This window comes from Coprinopsis cinerea (genome assembly GCF_000182895.1).
Source record: "Coprinopsis cinerea okayama7#130 chromosome 10 map unlocalized cont3.10, whole genome shotgun sequence".
Lineage (NCBI taxonomy): Eukaryota > Fungi > Basidiomycota > Agaricomycetes > Agaricales > Psathyrellaceae > Coprinopsis > Coprinopsis cinerea.
In genome coordinates, this window is record NW_003307535.1 from 434,479 (window position 1) to 459,826 (window position 25,348).

The window sequence follows — 25,348 nt, forward strand, 5'->3', positions numbered from 1 at the left end:
TAGTGTTCTTGATACTTGGTGCACACAGTTGGGTCAGGAATATAGGAAAGCGTCTGTTGTTGTGTTGGTGGTCATGGATCAACTTCAAGGTGACTCGTCGCTTCGCTGGGTTCGAACTGGGACAGGGAACAGCGTCAAAACTGATACAAACACGCCACACATATTCTCGAGAATCCCAAACATCCGATATCCAAGTGTTATCGCCGCACAACTAAAGGCTTCGTCTAAAATTTTGTACGGTCATACCATATACCCCTGCATATTCAATGGTTTGACAAAACCTTTGTAATAGTCTCTAACAAATTCAAACTAACTTAAACCAGCGATCACCGTGTTACGCTGTCGCGACCACGAGATATTCACGTGACGTCTCGGCCCAAAATCATTTAAATTAATTAATGCGCCGCGGGAGAAGCTTTAGACTCGACCTCGCCCGGAGCTCCTGTTTCGGCGGAAATCCCCAAGGTGGTCGTCGATGAAAGCGCAGCATGAACTGTGGGTATGCGTTGCATGGACAGGCTCATCAAGAATCGGCAGGAATGCGATTTTGGGGAGGTGAGGATTGGAACCTCGGATAGTGACACAGCCAGAACACAGCGCGCCCGCAGATTCGTCACGGAAGGGTTTGCCCCGTTTATTACGACATAACCCGGGAGAGCATGCCACCAGAAGGCCAAAATGAAAGGAGTCTGAACTTGCTCTCAATACAAAGTGATGTATTCTGATCCAAATGACGTTTGAGGGACCACATTACTATCACCTCTAGGTCGTGCAAGGCTGCCCGGAATCGGTATGTGCAAAGGTCCACGAAGTACCCCACTGATATACTCACACAGGTCGAGCCATCCTCAAGAAGAGTTGGGGTTTCAATCCGGGACAAGGTCCCTTCTATTCTCCTTGATTTCATGGATAGGAGCCACCGTGCAAAGGTCACTTTCCGAGGGAGTTCTTCATGGACTAACTCCGTCAGGTCCTTAAATGAGATCTGTCGGGGATTGCAGGCTCCCTGCTCTTTACATTAATGAAATCTAAATTATTGTCTCCTCCATGCAGAACTCTCGGCGAGGTGATTTCTTTCGTTGAAGGGACTCAGCGGACGATGAAGGATATAAAGGGACATCCGTCAGGGTAAGCTTTTATCAAACAACTTCTGATCCAATATGTCCGACGACGAGACGACCCTACAGCAGGCCCTTTTCACGACTGGTCACGAGGAGAGCGGCTCTTCTGACTTCGACGAATACATCCAAGACGAGGGAGCAGAGACCGCTTCATCGGGATCGTCTTTCGATGAACTCGACGATTCAGAGTTTCCTCGGTATTTCTCCGAACGCCGAGGACGCCTCTACCACTCAAGCACTACCGCTCCATATCCATTACCCGTTGACACACCTGAGCAACAGGTAATGATGGTCGCCCTTTTCCCTTCCGGGTCCTAAACCTTCTGACATCCGAAACAGAGGCACACCGTGTCGCATAATATCTTGAAAAGACTGATGGGAGGGAACTACCTCGGCCCAGTCCCCGCAGCTCTAGCAGCTGGCCAGGACAGGAAGGTCCTGGACCTTTGTACTGGCAACGGAAAATGGTGTGTCCACTCTCAAGATCCAACCGATGACCTAATAGTTATTGCTCCACGACAGGGTGACAGAGATGGCTGAAGAGTTTCCACACGTCAGCTTCACCGGCATCGATATAGGTGATTGCAGAAGTGATCTTCCTTCACTTTTATTTACCACCAGTCGTAGTGCCTATTGCAACTCGTTATCCCCCCGATAATGTTCGCTTCATCCTGGCAGATGCCAACCAGACCCTGGACTGGCCAGGTGGTACTTACGACTTCGTCCATGCGAGGGACACCTTGCTGGCTGTACGTCAACACGTTCATTCTGTGCGTTCTATTACATTGACACGTCCCCCAGATCGTGAACTACGACTGCTTCGTAGCGGAAGTAGCTCGCGTCCTTAAACCCGGGGGCTTATTTCTCTCGGTGGAATGGGACCGCTCTCCTCACTTCCACCCAAGCTTCGATCTCGACCCCAAAGAAAGCGCCCCTGCATCCATGCGGCTCTCACAGCTGGTCTGCGACGCCCTACTTCACAGTCGCGGAATGCAGCACACCTCCTTCACTTGCTCTTCGTCCCTCGCAGCATCCCCCCATTTCACCAACCACGAAACTCACAAATTGTACGTTCCCATCGGCGGCTGGCACTTGAATCCCATGCTTCGTCGCGTGGGACTCGCGTCCAAAGTCGCTCAGACACGGTTGGCACGTGCCTGTAGAGAGCTGCTTGTCGATAACACCCCATTGACGCCTGACGAGGTTGAGAATGCGATACAGGACTACGTAGACGAGCTACTGTCGACCGACGGACTGATGGCCACGGTACACGTTGCATGTGCTACGAGGGTCTAATTGGCTAGCATTTGTCAGACTGTCGTAATATTCGCCACTGCGTACGCAGCTCTCGGACACCGCGTTCGAAGATCTTTGATCGGCGAGGTTTCGTCACCATGATCGTAACGTTCCAACAGTTCAAAGTCGATTAGATTTTCGCTGTTTGGGATTGTCTGTGGGCGTGGTCTGGTTCTCCCGTTCTTCGCAGTACGCGACGCTATTACTCACTGGACTATGATTGGCTCGAGTTCCAAGAGCTCTTCCTTGGTTCTTCATTTTGCTACCCCTAGACCATGCCCGTGCGGATCCCGCTTTGGACCCTTTCTTCGCACCCAAGACTTCTATTCTTTCAAACGATCTAGTCAGACCTTGCTCTATACATGCATCACCCAATCATCATTTGTTTCTATTTCCGTTAGGTTTATCTTCGGTTTTGGAACTCAGTAAATTAGAGCGTACATTGTTCTCGCCAACTCGAGGCCCAGCTTTCACACATACATACATGATAGCTCTATGGTGGTTTGACTCCGACAATCGTAATGCAGCGGGCTGCTAAGGAGTCGAATCGTCTTTTTTAGGTTCTTTTGCAATCCGATTTGACATCCAACATTAATTTCTGCTGAACAACGCTTGACCCGCGTAAGTACTTCCATACCTCCATTCAGAGACCCACTGCGAGACTCCGACAATTGAAATCGGAAGCTGCTCTGCGCGTTCTATCAAACCTTCGAGTTAGTAAAGGGAAGACGTAAGACATCCTTCGGCGGGTGAAGACAAGACCATGCGGGCCGTTCGCCATCAAAGCAGAACTCTGAATTCGATGCCTTGAGAATCGGATTTTGGGGGCTGGGACGCGGTCCGGCCTTATCTTAGCGCCCGATCTATATGTAATAAGCGCCTAGCCCAGGCGCCTCGGACAGGTGACGTGGACGCCGGCGGCATTCAGCCCACCTTACTCCGGGCCGAGGGCTTCGAAAGGTCACTTTGACACGCGTTTTACAGCAGGATCATCCAGAGAAGGCTTGAATCACACATCTATTGGCAGTTGGGATCGCCTTTCCGAAGTCAAAAATAATCATGCATCAGAAGTAATCGCTCGGCCTGTATAAATAACTTAGGGGTTGCACTATTGCCTCCTTCTAAAGAGAATCTCGGCTTTTGGATCCATTGCTCGACTCTCTCCGATCCAGAAAGGTTCTGGAGGGGTTGTCCTATCGTTGGGTAGCTTAATGTCATAATTGAGGAGCACGTGCGCCAGTACCAGTTTGGCCTCGTTGACCGCGAGGTAACGTCCCGGGCTAAGTGCAAGTTAGTACTTTAAACACTAGACCGAAAGGGGCAGACCCACCAAGCTGGCCGCCCGCCTCCGAATATCAGATAGCTGGGGTTAAGTGACACCATGCCCTGATAATCCCGTGCAGAGTCCCCGTTCGATCCTTCCTTGTTCTTGACAAAGCGGAATCCATCGAAGGTATCGGGGTCCTCGTAGACATCCTGTGGGAGACCTGTGTCAGGAACAGCACATCTGCACGGGCGAAATGGAACGTACGGGATCAAGATATGTCGCAACTGAAGCAATCGCCGTCCTAAAGCCTTTGGGGACAACTACACCATTGGAAAACGTATAATCGTTTCGCGCCTTTCGATGCATTCCGACTGATGCGTAGCGTCAGTTTTTCTCTGTAAAGGATGGAGGCTAAAGAAGGCAACACACAGCAGACAATACCAGCGAGTCTCGTACTCTCCTTCAAGAAGCTATCCAATTTGTGTAGCCGATCCATCGCTTCCTTAGACCAGCCCATCTCCTCGACTGCCTCCTCGATTTCCTCCCGAAGAGGTGCCGCATACTCAGGTCGGGCTGCTAGGTCAAACAAGGCGTTGGTTACTGTCTGTCAGGAAGGCCTGAGCGAGAGAATCAAAGTGAATGCCCGAAATAACATACGATCGAAGTCGTGTGGATGGCCCCCATGTTCGCGAAGATGATTCTCATAGTCATGTCTTCGACGGTCTTGAAGCCCCCTTCCTCAGGGACAGCGTCCAGGAGCCATGAGATCATGTCGTTCTAGCGCTGTTAGTACTTGTATTAATATATCGAAAGTTCTTGGCCGGACTTACGGGTCTTCCCTCCCATTTACGACCGTGTTTCTCGTCCATCTCCATCCTCTCATTGAACAGAGGGTACACCATTTTCGTAACCTTTGCATGATTCGAAGGGAATTTGCTGAGGATCCTGCCAACAAATCTAGTTGCCCAGGTTCAGTGACGGAGTACCATGAGCACAAGCGAAACCTTACGATCGCATGAACTCTGGGATTAATCCCAAGAGGCTCGAGACCGTGAACATATGGATAGTGAGCGACTCTTGAATTCGACAATACTCAGGGTCTCGACCTGTAGTAGAGTATTTCGCGTAAGCGTCAAATAAAGAATACCGCGGGTAACACCTACACAGCGGCAAGCCCACGAAGAGGCGGTTCGTAGTGCGGCATATGGTGGATACCATCGTTTTTTGGGCTTGAACTGGGGTCCATTCTATTATCGGAACGGAGTAAGAAACCACGACTGCGCCTTTCCGCGCGTTGGGAAGCGCTCACCCTTCGTCCTCGGTACCATTTCCCTAAAACAGGACTCAACTTCATCCTTTAAGTCAGCCATCTGAGATGGGAAGGCTCTAGTCATCGGGCCGCGAATCACTCCAGTATTATAGGTATTCTCCCAGGTCTTGTCAGCGAGGCTGGTTGTCACGTAGTTCTTCTGTAGAATCTATGCGCAAGTATCGGCATGTGTTCGCAAGCCTACGCCGTTCGTCCCGACGTACCTCGTAAAGAGCATCCATAAATGATAGCTCCCGTTCGGTTGAGCATTTTCGAACGTCTTCAATCATGCTCGAGCCAGTCAGGACGATAAGCCATCGGTTCGGAGTCATGAGCGTTGGTATTTTGAATGCCGTCCCTTTGTACTGACACGAATTCTCCGTTAGACTCACCGTCCATTGTCCGGCAAGCTTGATTCTTGGGCGTCACTCACCTTGTCATATCCTTCTTGAACAAGATCCTTCCCTTTGAACACAAACTTCCAGGCTGCTATGTACGAAGAGATGAAGCCGTCAGGGCCCACAGTCGGAATGTGTCGGACCTGTCATCAGAGAGTGTCGGTCAATGAAACGAGGCGGGCGTCCGTGGACTCTCGTACTGACCTTTCTTTCGTCAATTCTGAAGAGTACCCATTGATAAACAAGCCAAATGGCAACAGATACTCCGGCTATGGCAAGGTAGGCCATCTTGGTAACGAATGAGGATTGAGGGTGTCCACAATCATGGCGCTCCAGTTAAGTATCATCCTAAGCCTGGGTCAGGTGAAAAAACAAGCCGCCGGGTTTTGTAACGCTTCCACGGGGCCCTCTGATCAAGGTCCAGTGGTGTTGATACGTACACAACAGATGGCCCTTGCAATCAGTGTTAACGTTGATACACACCTTGGGCGCTGAGCGCTCTGATGAGCTTCGTTCGGGCCCATTGCCCTCCCTGCGACAACGTCACCGTGGAGGCTACGACATTTGGAAGACAGTGCTCTCGGTCCTCAAGGCTAATGAGCCTGGTCTTCTCAGGCAGCCTTGAAGCAGTTCAATGAGCTCCGCTATTAAAAGTAGCTCACTCGGGAAGGGCGATACCTCGTTCTGAGTTTTGTGCGAAGGGGTGGTGAAACTCCCATCAGTGAACTCCTGATGCATGCTAACCGCAACCGACTCCGACTCCGGCGACTCGCGAATCCATTGACCAAGATTGACAACCAATGCGGCGACCTCGGGAAGGTGATACAATAGATCAACTGGGATTGGGGACACAACCATGGTGAGATGAAGGAAGGCATAAGTGTTGTTCCTCCCAGGAAAATCCCTATAGCACAACCCAAGCGATATGATGTGGGCGCATCAGTGTACAGTGAATTGACGTCCGTGAATGTCTATGTAGGATCGGCGGAAGGATTACCAGAATGCGATGAGCGACCCTCGCCGATATGAGCGCTTGCCCTAGGAGAGAATCGGTCCTAGTGAAACAGGATGCACGAGCTGCTGTACCACGATCATTTGATTGTCGATGCATGTCGTTTCCATCACCACGATATCCTCATTTCCTGAACAGTATCTCAGCCTTGTGGTCGTGCCCTCATGGGGAGCTTCAAGTCGCAATGCCCATTTCCAACCATAAGAAAATTGGGATCTCCTATCGAGAACGCTGCCTTGAACACGGACAAATCGGAATCCGTCGAAGACTCTTGGATTGGGATAGAGTGCACAAGTCAAGCCGCAAGTACCAAAGTCATGATATCCATACGGTACCCCATGCCTTCCTAGACTAACAGTGAGCCCAGATTAACATCGGCTTGATTAAGCGCGCGTCTACTGGGCGACGCTTATATCAGCAGGCGTATCATTCAGGTTCCCGGCGCCTATCGTGGTGCTATTTCGCGTACCTAATCTGTTGGCTTGAACACATGCTAGTTCTTCCAAACCATCAATTTTGGCCCGAATCCAACATTGGCTGTGTTAATCAGACACTCCAGGTCTGATGGATCACCATATAGGTGAGAATGAATGTCCAGATGATGATAATAGTCTATATACCTGATGGATCACCATATAGGTGAGAATGAACTACGAATACATGAGATGAATGGAACTAAGGAGACGACGAAACCATACTCACTGTCCAGATGATGATAATAGTCTGGAGAGTGAGGATGGGGAAGACGCGACTAAAGTACTGTGCATGTGATCGTGTAAGGTGATGAGGTAACCGTAGAGAAAAACTATCTAACACACCCCCATCGCGAAGGTGGACGAAGAACCGAAGACAATAAGATCATGATGTCTTTATAATAGGGGAAGAAACGCGAGGTGAAAGAACAAGACCAAGAGATTCACGATGTTTTTCGAAAAGAACGGTTTTAAGAGGTTTGGTAAGAATATCGGCAACGTTAAGACCTGAGGAAATCCAAGAGGGTGTAAAGATCCCTTCTTCGAAGTATTGTTTGATGAAAAGTTCGCGAATGTGAATGTGTTTTGAACGTGAGGAAACGCCAGGAGAAGATAATTGATGGATTGTGCTGCGATTGTCGCCAATGAGGTGGAAAGGGGAAGGGACCGGGATGTCACAAGATTCAAGAAGTTGACGGAACCATAAAGCTTGTCGGACTAGAAGCGAGGCGGCGTAGAGTTCGGACTTGGTGGAAGAAAGGGCGATAGACTGTTGTCGTTTGGACAACCAAACAATAGCACAGCATCGATAGTAGAGAACACAGCCAGAGATGCTGCGACGGGTAGAGGTGTCGGAGGCCCAGTCGGCGTCGGAGAAACCGCATCCAATGAAGATATGGCGATCGATGCCAGGATCGATGGAGTTGGTAGGAGCAAATCGAAGGACGAAATCTTTCGTTTTATAGAGATAACGAAGGATGTGTTTCCCTGCTCCCAGGTGTTTCATCTCGGGTTTAGAGTTGAAACGAGCTAGTGACATCATAGCAAAGGAAATATCGCCCCGAGTCGTAACGGCAAGCCAGGTGAGTGAGCCAATAAGTGACTGATATTTCTTTGTTAGGTTCTGGGGGGTGACGCCATCGAAAGGTGGGGGGCCAGACCATTCGGGTAGGTCGCAAGGAAGACAATCCATAGGGAGAGAAACACCGCGGCAATTATCCATCTTCCAGTCTTCCAAGAGTGATTGGATGAAAGGGGACTGGGAAAGGTAGATGATGCGACGTTTACGGTCGCGTTCGATGCGAGTCCCGAGGAAGATGTTGGCAACACCAAGGTCTTTGATGGCGATACCGGTGTCGTTGACTTGACGAATGAACCACTTCCAAAGGGGGGTGGAGTTGGTAGAAGCAAGCCCGTCATCGACATGGATAGGAACAAAAAGAGTAAGGGGTGAACCATCAGCCGGCATAGGAATGCTAGGGTCAGGCGGGGTGGTCCAAGTGCCAAAGAACAGGGCGTGGTCTGCCTCGCTGCGTTGCATACCAATCCCAACAAGAACCTTCATGAAATGAAGATACCAAGCGAATGCGGCTTGTTTAAGGCCGTAAAGAACGGAAACAAGACGATAGACGGCATTGGGATTTTCAAGAGGAAAACCAGGGATCTGGCGACAATAGATTTCCTCCTCGAGGGGGGAGTGGGTGAAGGCAGCAGTGATGTCAAACGCGAAAAGTTCGTAATCACGTTCAGCAGCGTTGGCAAGAGTCATGCGGATAGTGCCTTGTTCAGCAACAGGTGCGTAACATCTGGCATATGAACCAGGTCGTTGTTGGAAACCTTTGACGACCCAGCGAGCTTTGGCTGTACCATCCTCCTTGAAGGCATATACCCATCGCCCATCAATAATGAAGGCACCGGGGGGAGGATTTTCCTCAACACGAAGAGCAGGTTTGCCGAGCAGTCCGTTGACTTCCTTCTGCATAGCGGCCATCCAGATGTCGCGATCGGGTCGGGCCATGGCATGACGGTAAGAGAGAGGGGCTTGGGTGAGATCGTGTAGATAGTAAGACGACTCGGGATCAAGAGACTCGTCGTCGAACATCAAAGAGTCCATGTATTGCCCACGATCCGAAAGAGAGGAGCGGGAACCAGGATCGTCCATCATGCGATGACCGCCGATGATCCCAAAGTAAGCGCGGAGTTCGTCGAGTTGAAATGCATCGAGTTTTGCACCCCCATGAGACGTACCCCCAGTAGTCGCACCCCCAGTAGTCGTATCAGCGTCGTCAGAGAATAGAGCCAGAGTGTCTTCCAAGGTGATGGAGAATCAAGGTCGGTGTACAGGGAGGAAGCCGGAACGCCAGCAAGACGGTTGGAACGACGAACCTCCTGGAGAACTCTCCGCGCAGAGACGAGATCGTCAGGTTTGGAGTCTGTCGTGATGCGGGAGCGTCTGGCAGTGACACGACCCATATTGTTCTCATCGAAAATAACATCCCTAGACCACATAACTTTGCCAGAGGAAGTAATGACGCGATAGCCCTTGCGACCGTCACCATATCCCACAAACGTGCATTCGACGCGCCGGAAGTCGCCTTTCCTGCGGAGCTCGGTGGGTATAAGTGCCCAACAGCGAGAACCAAATACTCGTAGGACAGAGCCGTCGGGTGGTTCGCCGGTGAAGAGGGTGTAAGGGGTAGTGTCAGATCCAATCGCCTTGCAAGGAAGTCGGTTGAGGAGATATTGAGAGGTTTGAACCGCATAGCCCCAATAGGTGGCAGGGAGTTGTGATTCAGCCAGTAGGCAGCTGGCCTTGTCCTGGATCTTCCGAATATGTCGTTCGATGGCACCGTTCTGTCCATGTGCATAGGCGACAGACCGTTGAATCTCTACCCCCTTAGAAAGGAGATGTTTCTCCATTACCCCACGCGAGAGCTCAGGAGCGTTGTCGACTCGAACACGACCAATCTTCCGGTTGGTTTGATTCTCCACGCGAGCTTCGATGTGGACATAAGCATCGAAGGCATCGTCGCGAGCTCGTAGAAGAGCAACCCATCCAAAACGAGTATAATCGTCAAGAACTGCCAGGTAATATTTGTGTCCTTCAGGCGTCTGAACTGGCCAAGGGCCGGAGATGTCAAGGTGGAGGTGTCCGCCAGCCCGTGTGACTCGTGAACCGCCTTCTGAGGGGTAAGGAGTAGCGGCACGCTGGGCGAGCGTGCAGACGGCGCATCGACAAGTAGTGGAGAGATTGCCAACACATTTGACGTTCTTCATCAGATTGTTGTTGACGACTAACTTGACGATATCGAAGGACGAGTGACCGAAACGTCGATGGAGCAGTTCGATGTTGGGTGGGGAGCTGGGGAAGAAATTGGGAAGGTCACATGTTTCCGAGGAAAGGTAGAATGCATGGGGGACAGACGTGTTGACGATCATGTTCGAAGGGACAGGGTTTGTCGTTGAAGAGGGGAGGATGAACGTGCAGTTCATAACGGTGAGGTATCCTCGACGAGGAATAACGAAAAACTTGGAAGGTTTGGTCCCTGGTTTATATTCCCAGCAAAATGTGCGGGAGCGATCGAACAGAATACGTAGGTTGGTAAAGTCAGTCAAGCGACCTACTGAGAAGAGGTTGACCGGGCTCTTAGGAGCAAAGAGACAGTTGCGTAGCGTGACGGCGCAACGCTGACTGCTGGTGAGGCGAACGGTGAACCTGATAGATCCTACACCAGTAGCCATGAGAGGAGAGGCGCCGGCAGTGCCAATCTCGACGTTGATGTCACGGAAGGTGTGGAACAACTGACGATCCTTGATGATGTGTTGTGTACATCCAGAGTCCCAGATGACGAATGAGTTGCAGGACGAATGTGTGTTTGCCGCAGACTGGGGTTGGGGAAGAGGTGTGATGGTGAACTCATCATCCGAGAGGTAGCAGCCAACATCGAGCTTCTCATTGAGGTTGGTATCAACAGACAAAGTGCCTAACTGTCGGGTCAAGAGTACAGCGTCTGCTTCGGAAATATCACCCCCATCGTCCGGAACCGGTTCGTCATTAATCTCTTCGATACACTCTAACTCGTCTGCATCCAGGTCCCCATCGTTCGCCATGTAAGCCGATTTGGTGGGTTTGCGACAGGTGGCTTTGGTATGGCCGACGGCACCGCAGTTGTGGCAGATGACGGCAGCCTGTTTGTTGGTGGGAGTCGTAGATGACGAAGGAGCAGGTTTAGTCGTTGATGACGAGGTGGTGAGGGCAGTGGACGAGGAAGAGGAGTTGGATGGGCGAGGGTTGGTATTCCGGAAGATGATGGAGTTGGCGACGAATTCTTTGTGGAGACGTTCAGCACTACGCAGTTCGTCAATAACCATCTGCCATGTGACTACAGCCCGGTCACCCCCATTGGATGTCAACCAAATTCTCCATACCGAACGGAGGCTTTCGCCAATACGCGCAGGTAGGCGATAGTGAAGGGTATTGATGAGGGCACAAGGAGACGCGTCGGTGAAGTGAGAGTCCTTGATCTCTGTGGCGAGGTCTTCGAAGCGAGTGAGGTAGCCGGTGACATTGGTACACTCGAGGGAACGAAGACGTGCCCAAGCGGCTTCGCCTTGCTCATAAGAGAGGGCGCCGTACTCGTCCCGAAGAATTTGATAGGCAACACGGGCGGTAAGGGACTCTTCACCTTCACGTTGGACGTAGTAGTCGATGCGACGACGGGCAGCTGGGGAGATGGAGGCGAGAAGGTGGTGTTGGACGAAGAGATCTAGTTCTTGCCAGATGTGAGCGGCGTGGTGGTCAAGGTCGGACGATGATGCCGTGATTACAGGTGCCTGAAGTGGACGGCTGATGGGGGATAGCTTGTCCAAGTTCTCCTCGGGTAAGGTAATCCATCCTAGAACGTTCTTGCCGCGTAAGAGGTGCCTGATTCCACCAATCCACTCGTTCCAATGCGCATGCTTTTCAAGAACTGGTAAATGTGAAACGGAAACCGAAGTACCCTTGCGGTGCATAATGAGCGCCGTTCGGAAAGGGTTAAAAGAAGAAGAGTTATGACGACCATCGGAAGATTCTTTAGCTAAAAGTCGAAGGAAGTATAAATGATCGAAAGGCAAAGGGTTAAGAGAAGGAGGGGCAGGAGGTCGTGAGGTACGAGGGGGAGGTGGGGGAGGAGGGGCACGAGCGTAACCCCGATCGCGACCGGACGCGAGATTGCGTGGCGGAGGCAAATCGTCATCGGAGGACTCACCCCCATTTAGACCATTCCCGAGAGCGGACCTCGCGGCATCTTCCAGCTCGGCAGGGACAGAACCAGTGACAGCGCGAACATGTGCCAAGAGGTCAGCCCAAACCTTAGGGTCCGAAGTACCCGTGGTTGGAGGAGACAAAGAATTAAAATAAGGTTGTTGTTGGAAGGGATTAAAATAAGGAACAGGCCAGGGAATGAAGTTAGGGTGGCCGGATTGTTGACCAATCTGAGAAAAATTCCAAGGAAATTGGCCAGGAGGAAGATTGGGAGGAAGATTGTATTGAGAAGCGGAAGGCTCCTGTTGGGCAGGGGCCTGGGAAGCCGAAGACCAACGGGAAGTTTTATCGTAATCAAGGTCATACGTCGAAGGGCCTTTATCGGCAGTTTTAGAACGAGAAGAAGAATAAGGTTTCTTAATTGTAGAAGTGGAAGGTTGGGCTTTAACCGAAGAAGAATAAGATTGTTGGCTTGTGTATGAAGGAATCGAAGGCATGGCATTGGGCGAGGAATCGGGGATAGGATCGACAGGCGCACCTATTTTCTTGGAGCGAGAATGTTTGCCCTTAGAGTGTTGGACGTTGTCCGGGGGAAGCTCCTCAGCTTGGTCGTCGTCATCAAACACAGCGCCACCATCATCAACCTGTCCATCATCCTCGAGATCGCGGTTTTCGTGCCAGGGGTTTTGGCGGACATCGCCCGAAGGAAAACTGCCGGCGGGGAAAGACATGTCGTATAGGGCAGAGAATGCAACAATGGCTCAAGGCGGGTCCTTTAAAACGTAATCGCGAGCAACGCTCAAGCGGGATAACGTCGTAAAGGCGAGAGACGAGCTTTAAGGGAAGCTCATAACCTGTTAATCAGACACTCCAGGTCTGATGGATCACCATATAGGTGAGAATGAATGTCCAGATGATGATAATAGTCTATATACCTGATGGATCACCATATAGGTGAGAATGAACTACGAATACATGAGATGAATGGAACTAAGGAGACGACGAAACCATACTCACTGTCCAGATGATGATAATAGTCTGGAGAGTGAGGATGGGGAAGACGCGACTAAAGTACTGTGCATGTGATCATGTAAGGTGATGAGGTAACCGTAGCGAAAAACTATCTAACAGGCTGTGCCCTCAACATCATGGCAGACCGCCTCGAGAGAGGCCATCACGATCTTCTTCTCCCTATATCAGCTGTTGTTTTTTACACTCTTCTGCGGCCCCCCGATGGAGACCATCGCGAGATGTCGATACCGACTGACAGAAGATTTAAATTTAACTAGTGTTCATCGAGGTGAGACGAGCTCGAGGATAAATGACTTTGTATTTTAGCGGATTAGCGCCCGTCCCCGCGCCGAAGGGTTCGGCGTGCAATCGTGGCCGTCAGCTCAGCTGAAATCCACTCATACCGCGCTGTATAAAGTATAAGAAGAGGTCCATTCGAGAGTTGTTCTACTAGAACCTGCCATTCCTCCATCCTCGTACTCAGAGGCCAACCTTCCTTCAACTACAATCCTCCGCTCATTTCCTTCAATATGTTACGCCGGGGTTGTCTGTTCGTCGCAGTCACTCTATGCACGTCAAGCGTCATGGTGAACTCAGCCGCGATCGACACCACACATCCTCGTCTGTGCGGCTCTGAAGTCAGTGCAGAGCACCAGGCTGCACTGGAGGATGATTTCAAGGCTAACAAGATCCTAGCTTCCGCTAGGCTTGGCCCGTCTGACCCACTCAACGTCTACTTCCATGTCATCTCCAGGGATGAAAGTAGGGCTGGCGGTCACATCGACGATGTGACCATTCAGGAACAGATGGAGGTCCTGAACACAGCATTCCAACCAAGTGGTGTACAGTTCCGTCTTGTGAAGGTGACCAGAAATGTCAACCCCACTTGGTTCTCCAGGGCAGCACCTCGCACCAGGGAACAAGCCGAGATGAAGAACCAGCTCAGAGAAGGAGGTCCTGCTGATCTAAATATCTACACCGTTGGGTAAGCTTCACATATTTGCTTAAGATTCTCTAGTTTGATTCTGTTCAAACAGATTCGAATCTGGTTCTGGCGCTGGTCTCCTCGGCTACACGGCGAACAAAGTCCTGTCGAATTTGATCGTGGGTGACGCAGTCGTCTGAACTGGAACTAGGTCGGAACTAGGTTGGAGCCAACCTGGAGCCAGCATGGTGAGTACCTTTCCGTTCGGAAACAAAGGGACACCCGAGGGCTATGGAAGTGCGTGGCAAACGCGAGGCAGAAAGAAGACCGTGAGCCGGGCTATAGCCACTGGTCAGGCATAAATTCGGGCCTGGCGTCACCGAAAAGAAGCACCGGCCAGCCGGGGGGTTGAAACCCCTCTACATTTCACCGAGCTCGATCTATCATATTTCTCGCAGGGCAAAAAAGACTTACAAGTCCTCTAGATATTTGGGTGGTGGGTTACAGTGCAATGATACTATCTACTACCAATGGACTTCGTAAAGTACACAAAATCCAGAAATGCAGTAGAGGTTTGAGTCTCTCAACTTTGCCTTTGTCACGATGACAAAGGGAAATTTTGTTATTAAGGTGTTCCCCCAGAATTCTCATCAAGTCCACTGAGATGGAAATGTTGAAGCTCCGCAACCGCTTTCAAAGCTGAACGTCAGCTCATCTAACTGTAACTGCGTCTAAGACTGGGTTTCAAAATCTGGACAGGCGGAAAGGGGCTGGATACCCTTCAATGACATTAGAATCAACATTATCTGATGATCCCTGGCTGCCGCCAGTGGACGGTGATCCTATGCAGCCAGACCCCCGGCCGTCCGTACTCGAGGCCGAAATTGAAAGAGCCCCCGTCCTCATTGATGCCATGCGCACAGAGTCCCTCATATGCCCTTTGTGTAATCGAAGGTGACAGCTAAGGTCCAGGTGAGTTCCAACCTAGTTCCAACCTGGCTCCAACCTGGTGGACAGCGTCACATCAAATTTAATTCGACAACAAATTGAACACTTTGTTCGCCGTGCTAGTACGCGACCTTCCCCGCTGATTATCAGGGAGCCCCCAAAGACGACGGTGTCGTTGTTGTTCATTCTTCCCTCCCTGGAGGATCCATGACCAACTTCAATCTCGGTCAGGTCAATGAATGATATCATCAACTCGTTATTCTCTATAGACTCTCACTCACGAGGTGGGTCACTGGGTTGGCTTGTATCACACATTCCAAGGTGGATGCTCTGGAGTCGGTGATCAAGTTGACGACACACCAGCAGAGGCAACTCCTGCCAATGGATGCCCTATTGGATGTGATACTTGCCCAGGCGGAGGACCTGACCCAGTCCGTAAGTAATATACAGCAACTCACTGTATTCTTTGTCATTGGACTGACCCTAACCTTCAGAGAACTACATGGACTATTCTTATGATAGTTGCATGACTGGATTCTCCCAAGGTCAGATCACGCGACTTCAAGACCAACTCGCCACCTACAGGCTTACGGGAAATGGGACTGATCATGAACCTCACGTACCAGAGGAACCTACCTCTCCTGGCCTCCCCGTTCCTACAGACGCTACGCCCACCGACCTGCCAGAACCCACTGACCCTCTTCCAGAGGTCCCTGGCATCCCCTTACCATTCCCGACCGGAGAGAACCCTTGACTCCCTGGATTCCCATTTCCAGGTATTCCAGGCCTCCCAACTGATCTGCCCGGATTTCCTGGATTCCCATTTCCAGGTCTCCCCACTGGCCTCCCTGGCTTTCCCGGATTCCCTATTCCTGGCTTCCCTGATGGCATTCCTCTCCCCATCCCAAACATCCCAGGTCTTCCTTTCCCATTCCCGGGATTCCCATCCAAGCCTTCTCCCGCCAAGCAACAGGTCCCTGGAGAACGAACATATGGAAGCGGAATCCCGGTTCCATCTGTTCCTGTACCTGAGAGCGCCTCGAACGACGAGGTCACTGGAAGCGTTACCATTCTTCCTGTGCCGGAAGAGACGACTATCATAATTGGAACTCCTTCCACGGAGAGTAAGCCGTACACCGTCCTCCCGATCAATACAGAAGCTAGCTCAGCAGCGAGCGCGTCTGGCGCCGGAATTCATACTTCCCCCACCCAATACCAAAACTACTAGGTTTTGAAACTCGTTTTGACGTAGTAGATCTACTTACCTTTCGCAGACTCTCGCCGTCCCACCGCGTTCCCTTCGCATCTATAGCCCTGTAATTTCTACGACATTTGTATCGTACACTGTCCGGAAGACCAAGCCATGTGGTATTGGCCAATAAGTAGAATGGCGAGTAGCTTAATTGTACAAGGAGGTATCATAGACGGACCGTATCATGAGCATGAATCAGCATAGACCACAAGCAAGCAGTCAGGTATCATCACGCAGCCTGGCTAACAGGTTCGTAACCAGCCCTGCTCCCGCTCGCTCCCCTGCTCCACCCCATGAACAAACTCGACCTCGAGCTCCCCAGAACCTTCCTCCCATTATCACCGACATCATCTTCCCTCATCGCCCTCCTCCTCTTCGCCTCTCGGAATCCTTCCAACGGCACGTCATACAATGTCTCATACTCCACGCCCAACTCCTTCCCGTTCGTCCAGAAATCCTTACAGTTGCTGACGACACCTAAATCGAAAGGGTTGCTCGCCTTTCCAGCTCGTGCAAGGCCATCGACGGCCTTGCCCTTGGTGAATCGGTCAAACCCGAGAAGGTTCATGAGGAATCCACCGCCGGAATGTCGGTGGCCAGTGCCTCCGGGTATTGATGAGCCTTCACCACCGACCAGGGATGTATCTTCGCTGTCGACACCGGGTACACTCTGTGGAGCACCATGTCTGTGTTGGCGGTGACCCATCTGGCCAGACATGCTTGCGCCGGCACGGCCACCCATGAAACCGTATCGTCCGAGGTTGGAGACTTCCAGAGTGGTCATCTGCCGAGCCACCTGCCAAAGCTGAGAAGCAAGAAGAACAGACGTCCATGAAAGCTGGAGGGTTGCCCAGACGGCGACAGAGATGAGGAAGGGGTCGTAAGTCGTGACGGAGCAGAGTTCAACTGGGAGCGGACAGGAAGCCGAGATGTCCCCAGGATTGACGGGAAGGGTCGCGTCGGAGAAGTAGGCGTAGGTAAGATAGTCAAAGAGGATGACGCCGATTACGAGCGTCATCACGAAGAGCAGGAACTGCCGATGGTTATTCGATCCCACTGAGAAACATTAGCAAGAGATGATTACCAACGGCAACAAAAAGGATGCTTACCGCAATTCCAAACCCAAGGACAATGACTGCGGAGCACGTAAGTATGGAATATGACAAGGGTTAACACGGGTTGCTACGCACTGATCACTTCGAGCTACGCATTTGTCACAAACACGACAGTGTTTTGAACGCAATGGTTTGCGGGCCATGCATTGAATGCAGAATGTCTGTCCGTTTAGCCGGCCCTCGCTTGCGAGATCTTCGATGATCTGCTTGAGTTCCTCGTCGCTAGCAGGTTTGGGGCATGTTCCAGGGTCGAGTGTGATGGCACGGAAGAAATTGTAGGCGCAGAGACCAAGTGCGAGGCCGAACATGAGATGCGCGAGGGAATGTGACTGTGCTTCTGGCGGAAAGGTGAGGACCTGGACATGGAGCGACAGCCTTGATAGACTTACGCTGCTGCACTAGTCGTGTCACCCAACAATAGGCGACCCAGACCATCGAAGCTGTAATGATACCAGCGAAGTAAGGTGTGGTGTTGACACTGTCAGTGTATGTTGCCCGGTTGAGCAAGACTCGCGTCACGATCTATCAAAACGTTGAGTACACGATCACAAAGAGAGCACAGGGATTAACACACATGATGCATGCCGAAGAATTCGGCCATAGCGAGCAGAATTCCAGTGTACCATGGTAGGATCGAAAGGGTCGTGAATTGCAACCAGAAGAAGAATGTTGGGAGTAGAAAGATGACGATTTTGGTGTTGCGTTCGCTGAGCGGTGTGCCACGCTTGACTCCATATTCGCTCATGCCACCTTCCTCGAGAGCACGTTTCCATGCACCCAGGCTCTTGAGCTCCACGGCCATGTCCCTTGGGGTTCGATCTTCTCCATCCTTCGCGTTGATGTCTGCACCGTTCTCGATCAATCGTCGTATGCAGACCTTGTTGCCGCGCACGACCGCCCAGTGTAGTGGACTCAATCCGGCGTCGTCTTTGAGATTTGGATTGGCCCCGTGCCGAAGCAGCAGGTCAACTGAGAGAGCGTCGCCCTGGTAGGCTGCCCACATGAGCGATGTATGTCCTTGCGAATCCTTGGAGTCCACGTTTATGGGCTGGTGAAGTAGATACAGCAGTGGCATAATGGACGACGAATGGGTGACAAGATGAAGCGTGTTGTATCCTTGAGAATCGCAAATATTGGGGTCGGCGTTGTGGGCGATGAGCAGGTGAATAATGTATAGGTAGCCATTTCGCGCCGCCCACTGCATAGGCGTCGCGACGAGGTCCCCGCCCAGCGCATCGACCTCGGCACCTTGCTCCAGAAGATAACGACACGCTGCAACATGGGCATTAATCGCTGCCCAATGCAGCGGGGTAACGTTCTGGTCGTCGCGGTCGGTCGCCCTCGCCTTGCCAGACTCGATGAGATACCGTAGATGATTGACGTCTCCACGTTGCGCGGCGACGAAGATATTCATCTGAAATCGCCTTTCTCTGTCATTTCCGTTTCTCCAGATAAAAACGTCAATTTACGCACCTCATTGTCGCCGTTCTGTGCGACTGGTGGTTGGGAGAAAGAAAGATTCGTAGCGCTGGCCGTTTCGACGTTCACCAACGACTCTGAAGGCTGCGATTTTGGGGTCACCAGGTCATCCATGGCGGCGTAGTCGTCGTCAGCAGACAACCAAGTTTGCTCGTCGTCTACGGTGCACCGCCAACGCTGCCGAGCACTCTGGGCGTTAACTATCCCCGTTTGTTGTCGTTTTCGCACGGGCCACCTGACTTGGCGGATGATAAGATTCGGGTAAATCACGATTTCTTTCACCAAAATTTCTTTCTTCTGAACCACCATCATCTCAAAAATGGCCCCTGCAGGAACTCTCTGGACAACGCCAGCTCAGTGGAAGGGCAAGGCTGTGAGTATGATCTCGTGAGATCGCCGCTGTTGACGACGAGCTCATCGTTTTTTCTGGTTTCTCCACGATTAGATCAAGGCCATCGCCGCCTTCGGAGGCGTTGAGGTCGCTGAGCCCGCCAGCTACGAGCATTTCGTCGACAACAAGAAGCCTGAGTTCCTCGCCAAGTTCCCCCATGGCAAGATTCCTGCCTGGGAGGGTGCTGAGGGCTTCAAACTTTTCGAAGGTGCCGCCATCGCTCGCTATGGTGAGTTGTCTTATCATTTATCTAATCGATCGGGTTTTTGCACCACATGGAACCGATGGAGAAAAGAATCTTCGAAGGATACATTCTGGTTTTACCAGATTTTGGTTTAGAACCCACCAAGGTCTGGTTAAGCTCCAGACCACATTCCGGATATTGGCATTTCTGCTTTAATTCTACCCTTCTTCGTTCTTGGTAGAATTCTACTTCGATCCAACTCTTGTTGAAGGGCTTCACGGAGAAGGCTTATACTGTTTGGCTGAAGCTCTGCCCTCCTTCACTTCTGGTAGAATTTTGCCGCCCTGGGACAACTCTCCGGAGTTCGGTTGAACCTCCGGTGTCTGGCTGAACTCCAGGGACATCCTAACTTCGATGTTTCGGGTTCTACTTAGTGATTAGCACCGCGTCGTCGCGTTGGTCCCAGCTATATTCTTTGATCCGTTCCAACTCGCCCAGGGCCCGGGTAGTTTACCGTTTTCCGGCTTCCTGAACGCGACTTTAATTTCTTCTTTCATCATCTTGATCTTCAGGCCCGTTCTAATCCTTTTGTTCGTAGTCGCTTCCCTTGCCCCCAACTCTGGTCTTCTTGGAAACAGCACCGAGGATGCTGCTTTGGTTGATCAATGGGTTCACCTGGTCGAGAGTGAGGTCGATGTCTACACTGACTTCGTCCGCACCATCACGAGTGGACAGATCCCCTACAACAAGCCCGTACGTGAACAGTATCAGATTAGAGTGCTCAGGTGCTTAGAAGATAACCTTTTCCCAGACCCACACCAACCTCTTGGAGCGCCAAACTCGTGCATTGAACACCCTTGATGCCCACCTCAAGGCCAACACTTTCTTCGTCGGTGAACGCATCACCGCTGCTGATATCTGGGTCGCCACTCTCATCCAAAAGGCCGTTGGTTTCACCGTTGATGCCCCCGCCCGCGCCAAGCTCCCTAACCTCGTCCGCCACCTTGAGACCATCGCCAACCAGCCCAAGTTGAAGGAGATCTTCGGCGAAATCAACTACGTCGAGAAGGGCATCCAATTCACTCCCCCTGCTAAGGAGGCCAAGCCCAAGGCTGCTCCTGCCCCCAAGGCTGCCCCAAAGAAGGCGGAGGCTGAGGAGGAGGAAGAGCCTGCTGCCCCCGTCATCCCCAAATCCAAGCACCCCCTCGAAGACCTTCCCAAGTCTTCCTTCAACCTTGAGGACTGGAAGCGTGCTTACTCCAACTTGGACACTCGCGGTCCCGGCGGTGCCATCGAGTGGTTCTACCAGCAGTGAGTGTTGATTTCTCCCATGGACTACCCCAACACTCACACACTATCTTCAGCAACGATCCCGTCGGTATCTCCGTCTGGCGTGTTGACTTCAAGTGGCAAGAGGAGTTGACTCACACCTTCATGTCCTCCAACCAAGTCACCGGCTTCTTCAACCGATTGGAGGCTTCCCGCAAGTACGCCTTCGGCTCCGTTGGTGTTCTCGGCGAGGATAACAACAACATGATCACTGGTGTCCTCATTGTCCGTGGCCAGGAGATCGTCCCTGTCGTTGACGTCGCCCCCGATTGGGAATCATACAGCTTCACCAAGCTCGACCTCTCCAACGACGCCGACAAGGCCTACTTCGAGGGTGCTCTTGCCTGGGATCTTGAGATCGACGGCAAGAAGTGGGTCGATGGAAAGAACCTCAAGTAAATGCGTGGTGACGTGGGTTAGAGAAGTTGCTTTCATCTGTATTATGTTTTCGTGTATTTTGGCAATCCATGCATTTTTTGATCAGTGATCCTGCTTGATGGTGATCAAATCTTCCTGATCGCGTCTTTCCATCTAACCACCAGCTTCGACAGGACCCCCAATTATCATGGGTGAGGGTAGGTAGCAAACCGGCGATTTCTGTCCGGAATCTTTTTCCAAAATTCGCGATTTTTGTCCGGGATTTTCGTCGGCCTCTCAGAAGGCCCAAAATTTGTCCGGAAATCGCAACCAGCCTCTAGAAAGCTCATTTTTGCGTTTTTGTTCGTCGATTTCTCGATTTTCCGCGTAGTTCGCCGTCTGTTCGCGCTATTCAGGACGTAACGGACATCCTGGGGGTTGGGAGGTATTTCGGGCGTGGTCTGAGACGTGGTCTGAGTGTGTGGTGACTTTCGCTGTGAGTGGTTGTGGTCACCACTAGTCCAGACTGACGATCGCGACATTTGACAAAATAAATAATTTGCTGTATTTGGCTTTACTCCTAATTACATGATTTGCATTTCAAAATGTAAAAGAGACGTCGCAGAGGTTCGAACTCCAGTATTTCAAGCTTAGAGCCAGGAGTTCTGTTACACAACCCGGTAGACCAACTGGCCGATGGTTTGTCCGGAAGGCATACCCGCCCTATTGGTCGCGACCCAAGCCTGTCCGGACATTCTACCCGACCTTTCTGGGATTTTGGCCTAAATTCTGTCCAGATTTCGCTCCCGGCCGCAGGCCGGGAGCTCACTTTTTTGTCCGGAACGTGCCCTACCCTCACCCACGATAATTGGGGGTCCTGCTTCGACTTCGACTCCACATGCTTGACTCTTCGTCGCGGGCTGTGTTCTCGTAGTGCCTAAGCACTGCTGACGTTCATGAAGAATATCGCTGACTAGCGCTTACGGTACCCCTCAGGTAAGCTTTGGATTTTTAATTGGTGTTCTTGATGTCCTCGACGTTGATAGCTCGCTCTGAACATTTTGCCGGGAGGAAGAGTCGAGTTCTATCGACAATTGACAATTGACAGAACTGACCCACTTCACTTGAAATACGTCCGGCACTGAGTAAGGTACGGCCGCTGCTCAGGTCATCGCGATCGGCCTGTGTCTTCTTGTGGTTCACTCGGTGCCATGGGCAGTGCCAGTGTTCTGCCGCTACTAGGCGCTCAGGCTTGATTGCTCACTACGTAAACTCCGCCAAACGCCACTCGCGCAATCTCAGTGCTTATCGTGGTTTAGTTTGGCCCAAGCGCATTGGATAACGGTCAGCCCCACAGCAGTGGTCACACCACCCCTTCTTCCTCCCTTATATAAGAACTACCCCTCTCTGTCTCTGGCTTCGTTCTCATAGCCCTCCATGCCCCTCGACGCACTGCCATACGACGTGAAGGAGCTCATCCTCTCCGCCCTTGGCTCCCCAAAGGACCTCCTTCGATTGGCGCTCACGAGCAAGTCGTGGAAGTCGCTGGTCATCCCGCATCACATCGAGTATCGTCTCCTTCGACTGGACGACCATCGACCCGAGGTATGGAAGCATCTCGCGGAGAAACGACTCCTTGCTTCACGCATCAGAACTGTCGTCCTGGGCCCCGACTATCGTCTCTTGCCCGGCGTTGGACAGTCTCAATCTTCGCTCTATCCCAGGACGTTGCTGTCGACGCCAACTTCAGAGGCAGCCCAAATCAAGGATGTCCAGGTCGTTAGGGAGGACGTACTGCAAGCGCTCCGGAACATGACTTCCTTGGTCAGCTTCAGCTTGCACCTGGAGTATGATCCGGAGTGCCCGCTGCAGCCACTACCCGGTGATCCCTTTGCCGGGAAGGAGATCGTTCAAGCGCTAAAGGAGTCCAAGTCGTTGCGCAAGGTGTCGATATCTGACCTCGGGAACAAGATTTTCTCCTGTGGATTGAAACATCATGAAGCAGAGGTTGGGTTGGAAGACGTGGTATGTTTCAGGGTCAAGAGATCGGCCTTCTAGCGCTCACGGTGCGATAGCTGTGGGCATTTCGCGACCTCGAGGAGTTGTCCACGACAATTCCTTTCCCTAAGCTGACCGCAGCAGTCAAGGCTGTTCAACCCATGTCGAATCTTCGCGTACGTCTGATGTTCGTGATGAAGTCCCTGTATTAAACCTTCGATTTTCAGCGCCTGTGTATTCGGCCTGGGACCTATCATCTCAGTAGCGACTTCTTGTCGTACACCTTCCCACATCTACACACATTCGATCTCAACGTGTTCCCTTTCGGAGAGCCCGAAGTTTGGGACCAGCCGGTCATCGAATTCCTTTCACGGCATCCAACAATCGAAGTATTGGAATGGCAAACCCTATATCAAACTCGCCCACCTCGCCTATCGAGGACGTTGCTTCCGAACCTCAAGGTCATCCGGTCAAACCACAAGTTCGTGTTAGGGATCGTGGCGTCGGGTGGAGAAAGGCCGCTTACCGAGATTCACGATTTGGGGCTCGACGAACAGGCGTTTGCGATCTTATTCAGGGAGCGGAGGGCGCTGACGTCCGTCCGGTGCATCACCGTCGCTCACGCGTTCAATTACGGCCTGTTCCTCAGACTGGGAAGTATCTTCCCGTCGCTAGAGGTCATGTACCTGCGACCAGATCAGCCGGGGGCATTCAGTCTGGTCAGTGCTGGCATCTGGGCTCAGGCGACGCGATCTGACCACCTACTATTATAGGACGACTTTGCAATGACGGCTTCACATTTCCCTTCGCTTCGATGCCTACCAACGGTCTCCGTCCTGTTCAAAGCATCGCAAAAGGAGACGCTAGTGAGGAATTTGTTGGCTGCCTGTTCGACTCTGACGTGGGTCACCGCGATATGTGAGCGGAGCGGCGATCAGGAAGCGCGGTCATACCTTGTCCAGCTGCAACCTGAGAGGTGGGAAGAGATTGACAACCCCGCTGCGGGGTGCAAGTTCCCCAACGTTTCCCCCAGGCCAGAAGGGTTTGGACTCCTTGTGGATTATAGGGCGCCACTCGTTCAGATCGGGGATCAGTGAAAAAGGCAGGTGTGTCCGCGCAGCGATGACGTAGAGGGCAGTCTCCAAGACTTTTACCATCGGGACTGTCCCTTCGGTTATAGTTACCTTTTACCTTTTCATTCTTCGCTTTACTCTTGGGTTTATGTTGATGCACAACTCGGACCTTGGCAGTTGGTGTACTTATAAAGCTGTGACCATCTTTTTACCCCGCCTTCAAATCATACCCACTTGCCACTCAAAAATTCTTTGGTCCCCCATGTCCGCTCAACGTCTCGACGCTCTTCCCTACGATGTCAAGGACATTATTCTTTCGCTAGTCGATTCTACAAAAGACCTCTTACACCTCGGAGTGTCCAACAAAGAGTGGAAGGCGCTCGTCATCCCTCACCACATCGAATATCGAGTTCTTCGTCTCAAATGCCACCACTCGCACCCAGAGGTCTGGAACCACCTCGCACAAAATCGACACCTTGCTTCACGCATTCGAGTAGTGGAGCTCGAGCCCGACCATGTTCACGCCGACAACGCCGATGCCCATAGTACCCATTCGGCTTCCAAAAGTCCACTTTGCCTGTATCCAAAATCGCTCTTAGGCGAACCGCTGGTCCCAAGATCCGGAAGAGCGGATGCGAAGCAGGACATTCTGCATGCCTTCTGGAACATGACTGCGCTTACGAGCTTCAGTTGGACGACCGCTTGCTGCTCTGGAGCAGGCACCTTCTCTTCCCCTTTAAACGCGGACCCCACAGTGATCAAGGAGATCCTGAACTGCCTAAAAGGCTTGCAATCCCTTCGCAAGCTCTCGGTTTGTGATTCTGGGGGAAAGGTCTTGGCCTGTGAAGATGCCCGAGAAGAGCATGAGGCTGGTCACTGGGTATGTGCACATGTAGCTCTCCCCGCGGGGTTCTTGAGAAGCTGATTCGACTTCCCGATTCAGCTACGGGGTTTCCATAACATCGAAGAGCTGTCAGCATCGACGAGGGACCCCTCATTGGGTGTAGGGATCAAGTCGCAGGAGCCAATGTGCAATTTGCGGGTGAGCTCGTCCATCTGCTCGAAACCCCATTAAAGCCCAGACCGATGGTCCATCGTACCAGCGCCTGTGCATTCAAACCTGTGGCGACTATGATCCGAGCTCAGAAGCCTTCCTTTCATACAC

General features: G+C 51.8%; 7 protein-coding genes across 7 annotated transcripts; 5 read left to right on the top strand and 2 right to left on the bottom strand.

The window, feature by feature from the left end:
• Nucleotides 1-1,160: 1,160 nt before the first annotated feature.
• On the top strand, nucleotides 1,161-2,417 carry CC1G_01598 (hypothetical protein; the record flags this gene model as incomplete). The annotated part of the gene is made up of 5 exons (XM_001833869.1): nucleotides 1,161-1,403; nucleotides 1,461-1,588; nucleotides 1,644-1,699; nucleotides 1,749-1,870; nucleotides 1,923-2,417. The coding sequence occupies 5 exons, from the start codon at nucleotides 1,161-1,163 to the stop codon at nucleotides 2,415-2,417; spliced, it is 1,044 nt and encodes a 347-aa protein (XP_001833921.1).
• Nucleotides 2,418-3,525: 1,108 nt separating this feature from the next.
• On the bottom strand, nucleotides 3,526-5,679 carry CC1G_01599 (ent-kaurene oxidase; the record flags this gene model as incomplete). Its single annotated transcript, XM_001833870.2, has 12 exons — nucleotides 3,526-3,697; nucleotides 3,748-3,893; nucleotides 3,949-4,055; nucleotides 4,114-4,288; nucleotides 4,342-4,461; nucleotides 4,515-4,641; nucleotides 4,694-4,790; nucleotides 4,848-4,931; nucleotides 4,994-5,162; nucleotides 5,218-5,358; nucleotides 5,427-5,534; nucleotides 5,596-5,679. The coding sequence occupies 12 exons, from the start codon at nucleotides 5,677-5,679 to the stop codon at nucleotides 3,526-3,528; spliced, it is 1,530 nt and encodes a 509-aa protein (XP_001833922.2).
• Nucleotides 5,680-13,716: 8,037 nt separating this feature from the next.
• On the top strand, nucleotides 13,717-15,759 carry CC1G_15267 (metalloprotease 1; the record flags this gene model as incomplete). The annotated part of the gene is made up of 8 exons (XM_002910313.1): nucleotides 13,717-14,117; nucleotides 14,170-14,236; nucleotides 14,269-14,305; nucleotides 14,543-14,553; nucleotides 15,012-15,029; nucleotides 15,129-15,236; nucleotides 15,275-15,440; nucleotides 15,500-15,759. The coding sequence occupies 8 exons, from the start codon at nucleotides 13,717-13,719 to the stop codon at nucleotides 15,757-15,759; spliced, it is 1,068 nt and encodes a 355-aa protein (XP_002910359.1).
• A 727-nt stretch (nucleotides 15,760-16,486) lies between these two features.
• On the bottom strand, nucleotides 16,487-19,163 carry CC1G_01603 (palmitoyltransferase AKR1; the record flags this gene model as incomplete). Its single annotated transcript, XM_001833874.2, has 5 exons — nucleotides 16,487-17,313; nucleotides 17,482-17,709; nucleotides 17,762-17,894; nucleotides 17,947-18,786; nucleotides 18,846-19,163. 5 exons carry the CDS (start codon nucleotides 19,161-19,163, stop codon nucleotides 16,487-16,489), a joined length of 2,346 nt encoding a protein of 781 aa, XP_001833926.2.
• On the top strand, nucleotides 19,144-21,241 carry CC1G_01604 (elongation factor 1-gamma). Its single transcript, XM_001833875.2, has 5 exons — nucleotides 19,144-19,224; nucleotides 19,297-19,471; nucleotides 20,025-20,179; nucleotides 20,238-20,737; nucleotides 20,791-21,241. Exons 1-5 carry the CDS (start codon nucleotides 19,171-19,173, stop codon nucleotides 21,152-21,154), a joined length of 1,248 nt encoding a protein of 415 aa, XP_001833927.1. The 5' UTR covers nucleotides 19,144-19,170; the 3' UTR covers nucleotides 21,155-21,241.
• A 1,308-nt stretch (nucleotides 21,242-22,549) lies between these two features.
• CC1G_01605 (hypothetical protein) lies at nucleotides 22,550-24,032 on the top strand (the record flags this gene model as incomplete). The annotated part of the gene is made up of 5 exons (XM_001833876.2): nucleotides 22,550-23,137; nucleotides 23,188-23,286; nucleotides 23,338-23,591; nucleotides 23,760-23,824; nucleotides 23,884-24,032. 5 exons carry the CDS (start codon nucleotides 22,550-22,552, stop codon nucleotides 24,030-24,032), a joined length of 1,155 nt encoding a protein of 384 aa, XP_001833928.2.
• Nucleotides 24,033-24,445: 413 nt separating this feature from the next.
• On the top strand, nucleotides 24,446-25,258 carry CC1G_01606 (hypothetical protein; the record flags this gene model as incomplete). The annotated part of the gene is made up of 2 exons (XM_001833877.1): nucleotides 24,446-25,063; nucleotides 25,127-25,258. 2 exons carry the CDS (start codon nucleotides 24,446-24,448, stop codon nucleotides 25,256-25,258), a joined length of 750 nt encoding a protein of 249 aa, XP_001833929.1.
• Between the last annotated feature and the right edge of the window lie 90 nt (nucleotides 25,259-25,348).